General features: G+C 42.6%; 1 protein-coding gene across 1 annotated transcript; it reads left to right on the forward strand.

Annotated features, from left to right (window-relative positions):
* Positions 1-1,446: 1,446 nt before the first annotated feature.
* LOC133396122 (neurofilament medium polypeptide-like) lies at positions 1,447-8,628 on the forward strand. Its single transcript, XM_061665607.1, has 10 exons — positions 1,447-1,515; positions 1,791-1,855; positions 1,927-1,953; positions 2,455-2,484; positions 2,604-2,639; positions 3,060-3,182; positions 7,547-7,891; positions 7,981-8,388; positions 8,460-8,503; positions 8,595-8,628. Exons 1-10 carry the CDS (start codon positions 1,505-1,507, stop codon positions 8,598-8,600), a joined length of 1,095 nt encoding a protein of 364 aa, XP_061521591.1. The 5' UTR covers positions 1,447-1,504; the 3' UTR covers positions 8,601-8,628.
* Positions 8,629-10,212: the final 1,584 nt, after the last annotated feature.

Below are 10,212 nucleotides of genomic sequence, written 5' to 3' on the forward strand. Positions count from 1 at the left end.
ATTACTTGCTATGATCATTTACGTCATGCACTGAATCACCAAACCCCAACTTGCTATTAGAGGGTTCATGTTAATGTTCACATCATGTGTTACTTGGGTTTATGTGGAAAGCTAAGTCCAACATCACTCAAAATGTCAACTCTACTTGTGTCTGGGATGTTTCAGGTTGCAGGTGGTTCTGCTCTGATTGTTCTTCCGCACAAGCAAGGATCGTAATTCAACCTGCACCCCACAAAATGACCTTTGGTGCAGGAGGGGGATTCCACAAAAACTAATCAGACAATCGGTGTGCTTGTTGTGTGCAGAGAAACTGTGCAAACTTTACAGGACATGTTGCAACCGTGCAGGAGAGACACTTCCATAAGGAGAAATTGGCTTGTGTCACAGGTGGTGCATGGAGGACCGACACACATCTGAGGCCCAAAACAGGAAAGACATAGCAAAAGTCCTTTGATCACTTCCTGCTCACTGCTGTAAAGGTGGACACTTCTGTCGGAAGTCCAATGTAAGCTGGTCTAGGAAACTGCATAACCTTTCCCAGAAGAAATAATGAGGTATTCATAAAAATAGGTAATTCAAGTGACATCAGCATGGAAGTTGACAAAGAACAAGTACCTGTGATCTTGCATGAGGTCCACTTGTTGAGTCCTTACATTGTTGTGTTACTCTTGGCACTATTAAAGAAACATAAAATCCGCACTGCAATTGACTGGTGACCAGTTCGGGGTGTACACCGCCTCTCACCCGAACATAACTGGGATGGTCTCCAGCACTCCTGCGACCCTTGTGAGGATAAGTGGCTCAGATAATGGATGGATAAAATACACATTGAAAAATAGGGTCAGATCAGCTGATGCACTTTAAGGATTGAAGTTGCAGAGTTGGCATGGGTCATGCATTATTCAGCCTATGAAGTTACAAGGCCCCACTGTATGTCAAAGACTGGAACCCTGAACGTTACAAAATCAATTTACTGTACCGTGTATTCTAACCAAGGTCATGGATAAGATGGAGCCTATCCCAGCTGACACCCTGGGCTGGTTGCCAGTTAATCACAGGGGACACAGACAAACAACCATTCGCATTCACACCTATGGACAATTTGTTCATCTTAATGAAGCCAAGATACTGTCATGTTTTTGGAATGTGGCAGGATGAAAACAAACGCATGGGTTTTCTCCAGGTACTACAGTAAACATGCAAACTCCACACAGGAAGGACAGATCTCAGATTCAAACCCCCAACCTCACAACTGTGAGGGATATATGCCAGCCACATTAGAAAATTATTTGGAAGAAACATTTTGGACTTCTCTTACTAGTAAAGGATGGTCATGTCAACAAACTCAATGTTTTTGACACGGGAACCTGACACACACACACAAACACACACACACACACACACACACAGTGACATTTGGAGAGATATATAAACGGCAGTGCTACCCGCCGAAAGGCAGAGCATTCCTGATCAGGCCAAAAGCACGGACCTTTCTGACATCAGCATGCTCATCAGGTAGGTCCTCACTCCCACAATGCAACTCTCCACACACATACAATGGTGTCTACATTTGTGTGCATACATTAAGAATATCTTGGAAGACCAAGGTGATCATAATGAAATGAAACACAACACCCAGTGTAGTAGTAGTGCTTCACATAGCTGGTTGAATGTGTCAGACTGTGGTCATCGAGAAAATGTGATGCAACCATAATCTACATTGAGGCTGACCAACGGTGTATGTGCTCTTTGTACAAGCAGAAGCTTTACACACTTATTGTGACTTGCAGAAAGGTGCTCCTCCTCTCATTGGCCATGTTGGTCATGCTGGTGCACGGAGACATCAACACCGACGGTGAGTCACGACCAGTCAAAGTCATCAATCATGGAGCTTTCTCATTGGTCAATATCTTTTTTGCCACTCAGACTCCACGTCCGATGAAATTTCCACAGGTGAGAATAAATTATTAGCACTTATTGTGGAAGAAGAGTGACTTGTTCTGATTGAGAATGCTGTACCTGAAACAAATATTTGGAAACAAAAGTGACGTTTGTTTTTTTTTTAACCTTTGCAAAGAGTTCAGACATCTGGAGGGTCTGGCCAAGGGGGTCTCAAAGCTGGATTTTTGATACCTTACATGCAAATGATCTGCTCAATACACATACTACAGAGAGACAGCCCGGTGGTCAAAGAAAGGAATAAAGGTCTCGAAGGGGGCAGGGGTTCCTTCCTTTTGTGGGAAGGCATGCTGTCGGCTTGACACCACTTTTCACATTTGTTTTTGAGAACACAGACTGGAGTGACTTCTTGTGGCCAACCGTTGTGATTCACTGTTAAAGTACAACAACAACATACACCATTTATACAATATCAAGTGTGAAATTTTCAATGACATACTCATGCCAACAAGTCGGCGCCGTCATGAACTTTTTGTCGCATTTGTTTTCCTGCAGCTCAAGCAGCCAATCAGGTAACGGTGGTCGGTACGTCTCATTTGGACAACTGGCGGTGAAATCCTGCCCTTTGTCCGCACATCATATTCTTCATCCAAATGTGCTGTTGAGGCGTTCAATGACATCATGGTTCTTGATTCACGTTCCAGAAGCTGCAGTGACAAACAACGGTGCAGAAGTGGAAGGTCAGATGCCGTATTTGACATAATCACTCTTCAAAGTGTGTTTTGCAACGGGCATGTATTTATGCTTGATTTTCTTCTCAACACAGTGTTCAGCAAATATATTTGGGCAATATGCAATGTAAGGCTTAGGCTGCAGCTGATCTAAATTAACCTAATTGGTAATTACCCAACTCACTTTTGATGTCTCTGTCATTTTGGTAAGTGCAAAGCAAAATTAGATTTTTAATGATAATGCCAGCTCAAATTTGCCTGTGAAAAGGTGAATCGTCATTGAAATTACCCGTTTCTTTCCAAACGCTAAGAGTCCAAATGAAAGCACTTGACAATGCCAAACGCTCTTTTTGCTCTCATACATTGGTTTAGCACTGCTGCTCTGTCCTCAACTTTAGGAAAAATGCCTGAATGCTCACTATTTTACAGATGATGAGAATCCCGACAACAGAGGGAAGGAAAAGTTCAGCTCCCATCCAACGAAAGCTGAAATCCCTGCCATCGCTGTTCTGAGCCCCGCCTCCAATGTGCTCAACCCTTATCGTCCCGACGGTCCGAACGGTCTCACTGTCCGTCCTCAGGCCAAAGTGGCATCAAGGAATCGAGCGTCCAAAAGAAAATCCAAAGTCGCTCGTCATCACGGTTGATCATCGGCAGCACGCCAAGTGCCGCACATGCTAAGCAACACTTCAAGTTTGATAATAAAATATTCAAACTTTGCTGTTTTGTCCATGGGTGTCTCTTTTGACACTTCCTGTTCCTGAAGGAAAATACACTTTAATGGCAGACCTCTTTGTGACAAATACAAGGACAAGAAAGATGTACTCAACTAATTAATGAATACTTCATATACTACTACACTCCTTGTTTGATTATATTTTTCAGTATTTAATGCAATCATCATATCTGTCAACGAGACCTCAGTTCATTACGGGTCAGTGACGTCCCCTGGTATAATTTTTAGTTTCCACTCGACTGCTACTGCATGAAGATTGACTTGTTCAGCATTTGCAGGTGGAATTTGAGCTCAATCCTCTTGAAGACAACAACGCTGTTTGGTTAATTGAAGAGGGTATAGGGGTATGTGTGTGTGTGCCTATAAATGTGTGCCCTGGTTGTATCACCTGGCAGGAGTGTATCAAACAGGACATGATAAGCACTGCACTCGTAACGGGATTCTTGCCAATGATTTCACAACCTGTTGTCAAATGTCACTTTCTGTTACTCACTTATTTAGTTGAGACAACATAGATTTAGACAAGACCAGAAGTTCAGTTTTTTGCTCATCGTTGGATAGAAAATGTGAATTGTGATGTGAATTTGATACATGCTCTCAAAGACAATAGTATGTGTATGTGTGTTGTTGGGGGGGGGCAACAGTAGGCGTAAACATTAGTAAGCTGACTGGCAGCAAAAGATACCATAACTCCAAAATGAAGCACATGGGAAAAAAGGTTCACATTAGATGGTCAGACCTGACACAAATAAAATGAAATGAAAAACGACAACTAAACATACAAAGACTGACAACATGATCGAGTACAAGAAGAAGAAGAATCATATTTATTCTCATTAATTCACACTTTGACATGTATATTAAACTTAGCTAGCACATTTAAGGAACAAAACCTAGGTTTCATGTGGGCTAAATATCATTTTGCAGAAGAAGGCACACACAAGGATTTGTGTCACACACACTCACTCAATATGACCAAACATCTAATGACCGCTATTAGTTCAATGGGGCTTTTTTGAGTCAAGAGCCAAACTGAGCTAAGCAAATTTGGTGCTCATAGATGAACCTGGTCTGGTATGTAGAACGTTTGATGACTTCTTTTGTTATATGTCTATATGACGGGAGTGTGGTAATTTCATAATATTGCCAATGCCAACTAAACAGGAAAACATTTATTTATTTATTTTCAGTATGAACACAGTGAGGAAGCCATATTTGAAAACGTAAAAATCCACCAGTTGCAGATCACGTTCTTCAAGCTTCTGGAATGCGGCAGACTCACTCGTTCAATTTTTATTGCGACTCATCTGTGATAATGATGACGAGGACGAAGAAAATGAATGTCATCCTTGACCTATTAACTGAACTGCACCATAATAACCATGTTGGCACACTTGATTGATAGTAGAGGTTGTCTTCAATTTGTAGGTTCTCATCTTGTCTTGTTGTTTCATTCTTTTCTGGTCATCTTGTCCTCTTGTCTTCTTTTTCCTTCTCCTCTACTCTGTTCTTTTCATCTTGTCATCTTGTCACTGGCTAGCATGCAGGTGGTGAGGTGGGTGGAGCAGAAGGAGGCGTAGCTAAGGGTCATCCATAAAAGAGTCTTCTGTCTCTCGTGTGCTTCGAGAGGTTGAAGTTGAGCTTGTGTGACTGTAGAAGCTGAAGTCGCATCTCGCTGACATTTGCTGCATTGACGTCAACAAAAATGTTCACACGGTGAGCTGACAAATTGTTTCATTGATGTTTTGAATGTTGGCCTTTCTGTGAGTGTAATCCTTCATCTTTGGTTTAGTTGCAAACAAAAATAGGATTGATGCATTCTCGATGATCTTTTCTTTAGCTGATGATAAATTGGACTCTTTTTGCATGTGATCTTGAATGAGCGGCACGGTGGAACACTGGTTAGCACATCTGCCTCACAGTTCTGAGGACCCGGGTTCAATCCCCGGCCCCGCCTGTGTGGAGTTTGCATGTTCTCCCCGTGCCTGCGTGAGTTTTCTCTGGGCACTCCGGTTTCCTCCCACATCCGCAAAACATGCATGCTAGGTTAATTGACAACTCTTAATTGCCCGTAGGTGTGAATGTGAGTGCGAATGGTTGTTTGTTTGTTTGTATGTGCCCTGCGATTGGCTGGCAAACAGTTCGGGGTGTACCCCGCCTCCTGCCCGATGATAGCTGGGATAGGCTCCAGCATACCCGCGAACCTAGTGAGGGGAAGCGGCTCAGAAAATGGATGGATGGATCTTGAATGAAGAAAGTGCCACAAAGCCGGCGACACTCGACCCTTCTTGCTTGGAAAAGAAAAGACGCTTTCTTTTCTTTAACAGGCCAAAACTTTGAAGACCTTGAGCTCACCTCATTTGTCACATGGTCAACTTTTTCAAACCACAAAAGAAAAACAAGTGTGTGTGTGTGTGTGTGTGTGTGTGTGTGTGTGTGTGTGTGCGTGCGTGCGTGTGTTTGTGTGTGTGCACGGGTGGGTGGGTTGTTGTGTGTGTGTGTTGTAGGTGTGTCACACTGTTACCACTCTTCACTCTTGTCACACTTTGTCTGGCTGCTCCACTTCCTGGTGAGATATGTCATCATTAGTCATAAATGACATTTATTTTTCCATTTGATTTGTACATGTAGATTTGAAATGGTAATCACTTTGTTCTATGCCCAATTGATAACTCATCAATTGAACCAGTTTGTTTGTTCCAGTTGATTCTGAGATTATTCCAACTTTCAAAGAATCACTGATTTTTTTTTTTTAGAATAATGAAAACGCAATCCGTTGAGTTTATTGGAACAATAAATGTGGTTTATGTTGCAGATAGAAGTGCGGTTCTGCTCGCTCACCTTGACGGTAATTTTGTTTTGGATGTACACACACATTGACAACAAAACGTGTGCACCTTGGTGAGAAACAACACAAGTGTTGTTGTTGTCTTGAGTATTGTTTCTTCTTGTAGGAAAACCAGCAACACAGGCGGCGACATCACAGCCAGGTAGGCACGTATGCGCTCGAGGCAGGTGGTAGTCCCATCACATGTTGTTATTTTCCTCGAGTCTTTTTCATCCTAGCTTCTGTAGCATTTGGCAGGCGGCGCCTGATCCGAATGAAAGGTGACACGTGAATTGAAAATTAAATCGTTAACATGGTTCTGTGTCAGTGGCATTAGCTACATTAACATGTTCATCATCCACTTTTCAAACTACTTTATCTTTATTCCAAAAATGCTGACCTGTCCTACACTTGCTAACATTTTAGCAACAAAATGACTGACCGTTGAAAACAAGCATACAAACTCATAGCCTGAAGAGTAAATGTCCACAACGATTTTCTGTACGATGTGCAATAAATGCACGATATAAACTTACCTTGCCTTGATGTTGTCGATCTCTGTTTCAGCTCCCACTGTGTCAGGCGATACATCACATTCGCCAGGTTAGACTGTTTCTACATATGTGTGTGTTGTACCTGATGCTAATTAAAAGGTGTCCACAGGTGTCGATAACTCCAAAGAACAAGTTGAAGGTAGTGTGTGACCTTGTCATCGTCGTCATATTCTTATGCTGTTCATGTTAGTGATCCATTATTTTGCATTGATTAGCACAACCAAACAACGAGGACACCAGCCAAGTGGAGCATGAAGGTCTGATTCTTCAAAGTCATCATTAGTGCAATGACTCCTTTGTGTCATGACTGAATTGACAAAGTGTCATGTTCATGTCCGCAGGTGTATACAACTCTCCCGATTCAGGTAGTGTGTCTATTTCAGCTGGGTCATGAAGAAGTCATACATTTGAGGTGTTGCTGTTCTTTAAAAGTAAAATAATAATAATAATAAATACACAATGAGGTTCAACCATTCAAGTCAGTGTGCTGACTAGTTGGGCAACTCTCAGTCTTATGAGTGTTCTGTCCAAGAAGTCATTTCCATGCTAATGTCTGTGGCGTACTGACACCCTGTATGTGAGTTTGTTTGTAGTGATGACATCAACATGTCAACACACAATATCTCCACAGATGTAGGAGCAGAAGGCCCTGACAACTCCTTTACCGAAAGTGACGGTATTACAGTCTATCTTCCTTTGTCTCGTCAAGTCTTTCAAGGTCATGAAATACTTTTTTACCTCGCAGACACAAAACAATGAGTACACATTTGAGAAAGTTTCTATTTTTGGACAGTTCCAGATCCTCCAGAATCGGCAGATTCTATAAAATCACCAGAGTCTGCAGAATCATCAGAGTCTGTGGATACACCAGAGCTCGCAGAGTCACCAAAGTCTGCAGAATCACCAAAGTCTGCAGAATCAGCAGAGTCTGGAGAATCAGCAGACTCTGTGGCATCACCAGTGTCTGCTTATGCACCAGAGTCTGCAGAATCAACAAAGTCTGCAGAATCACCAGAGTCTGTGGAATCATTAAAGTCTTCTGATTCAGCAGAGTCATCGGAATCACCTGAGACCCCAGAATCACCTGAGTCTCAAGAGTCTCTGGAATTGCCAAAATCTCCACAATCGACCAAGTCAGAATCAGGTCAGCTGCTCTTTTATCATAAACTGATACCCTACATCAGATTGAGACATGCTGTTCAAGTTCAGGATTCTGCTATCTTCTGTCATCAGAGTCAAGTTCAGAGGCAAACAAGGACAGATACAAGGCAAGCAGTGATTCTGAGTCTGATGCCGCCACGGCTGGCATTGACGAGGGTGGCAATGGTGCTTACCTATTGGCCACATTTGACTTAGAAGAGGGAGGTGAGGTGGGGCCTGAGGTCTCAGATGAGGAGGAGGCTCAGGCACAGGAAGGAAGAGAGACACCAGAAATCGACTTGTCTGACGCGTCAGACGTGATGGAAGGGGAGGAGATCAGAGAAGAAGAAAACTCTTCCAAGGCTGACAAAGGGTCCGATAGAAGTGTCAGCATGGAGGATGCTGACCTTGACAGAGATGCCATCAGGGAGGATGTAAACATGGAGGAGCAAAATGTTCAAGAACCTGAAGAAAGCTCCCAAATCCTTGACTCCACTGAGGGTGTGTGAAGTCAGAAAACTAAGATGTTCAACTCAAAGTCATTTTCTGACCTTGCTTATCACTTTTTATAGCAACTCTTGTCGAAAAATCAGACTCCACACCATCCCACCCCAGGGTAAATCTCTCATTGACATTTGGCCCCTAATCTTTCAAATCCACAAAAAAAGATGACGTAGAATTGATACTGAATGTTTTTCTTTCTGCAGGAGTGAATTAGCCCTTCAAGCTCCAACTGAGAGGGTGACCACTTTATTATCAAGATCTGAATATACTTCATATAGTCTACTAAATTGTGTGTGACGAGCGTGTTTTGTTTTTGCAGAAGCAAGCATAAGCGTGGGGACTGCTTGGAATACATTTGCCATGACAACTTCCCATCTGGATTGCTCGCTTGTGTCTTTGAGTCTATGTCAAGTGCTTGTTTGTTCATCCGTTACTCTGTCCACTGAATGAACACGTGCACGCTATGTGCACGTCTATTGTGTAGCTGTCGTAGTGAACGTCATAGAGCAATATTGGCTGTATGCTAATAAAGTTTCAACAATCACGTGTCATTCCTTTTCTTCATATTGTTCATTGATAAAGCCTGAACGTGTTGATCAGCTGGCCAAAAGTACAAGCTCACGTCACTGTGTAGTTCAGGCCTGCCCACTTGAAATGTTCCAGAATCTCCAGTAAAATCAACAAAACAAACAAGGATTGATTGTGGAGCGGGGGAATGTAATACTTATTAGGAAAAGTCACAACTTCACGTTTGTTCTTCAGTTGGTTGCAAGCATGTTGTCCATAAGGACTAAAACTGCACCGTGGGAGCATGTGGAGTCAAAACCAAAGAGATTGTATTTATTGTGACCAATTTATGGCACTGCTAGCAAAAAGCCTCTAACTTGGTATTTCAGCTTGGGATACCTCACCCTCTTTCCCTCTCTTTCTATTTCTCTCTGTCTCACAGTCTTTCCCTTAATTCTCTTCCCCCTCTCTCTCATTCTCTCAGTCCCTCTCTTTCTCCATCTCTCTCTCTCATTCTCACTCTCTCTGTCTCTCTCTCGCTCTCTCTCTCCTTTCCTGAAATCCAGATGGAAGGAACAACAGTTTCTGTTGTTTCATTTTTGTAGGCCATTACAAGTTTTGTTGAGAATCTGAAGTTAATTGCAGGTGTGGACGGGGTTGGAGTCAGGTTACACGGTGGGAAGTGTGGCGGTGGGGGTTGCAGTCTGCATTCTACTTATCCACATGGAAGAGTGACTGAGATGAACAAGATGAAGTTTCCCCGAAAGCATGAATGAGGAAAGATGGTGGTTTATACGTGATTCTAACACACACACACACACACCAGTGGCATAACCCCGCCTCCTGGGTATAAAATGCTGAAGCAGATCTTTTCTGCAGAAAAAACATCATGTCGCCTTGGTGAGTAAACTTCTATGGCAGTGATGGTAGTGACTAATTCATGTGCTTGATAGTGACTAAATAATGGACATTATAGTAACTAATTGATGGACAAGATTGTTACAAATTGTTGGATGCAATACTGACTATTCAATGGACTTGGTGGTGATCTATGATGACAACGAAGTAATGAACATGATCGTAACTAATGAATGGACACAATAGTGACTAATTGCTGGAAACGATAGTGACCAATGATTGACCTTGGTGAGATCTGCGATGAGCAACTGCCAATGAATGCGTGAAATGATTGATTCGCATTCCTCAGGAACTTGATCTTGATGTCCTCGCTGGTTGTCTTGGTAACGGCAGCAGTGACAGCTCCCGTGGAGGGTAAACCTAAAAAAAAGCCAATTTGGTGTTCAGATGTGTTCG

The sequence above is a fragment of the Phycodurus eques genome, chromosome 20 (assembly GCF_024500275.1).
Source record: "Phycodurus eques isolate BA_2022a chromosome 20, UOR_Pequ_1.1, whole genome shotgun sequence".
Lineage (NCBI taxonomy): Eukaryota > Metazoa > Chordata > Actinopteri > Syngnathiformes > Syngnathidae > Phycodurus > Phycodurus eques.

Bases quoted from the DNA above. Each gene is read 5' to 3' on its own strand.
- LOC133396122 (XM_061665607.1), top strand. The intron at 1,954-2,454 runs GTGAGAATAAAT...GTTTTCCTGCAG, and splicing joins GTCCGATGAAATTTCCACAG to CTCAAGCAGCCAATCAGGTA. The intron at 7,892-7,980 runs GTCAGCTGCTCT...TTCTGTCATCAG, and splicing joins ATCGACCAAGTCAGAATCAG to AGTCAAGTTCAGAGGCAAAC.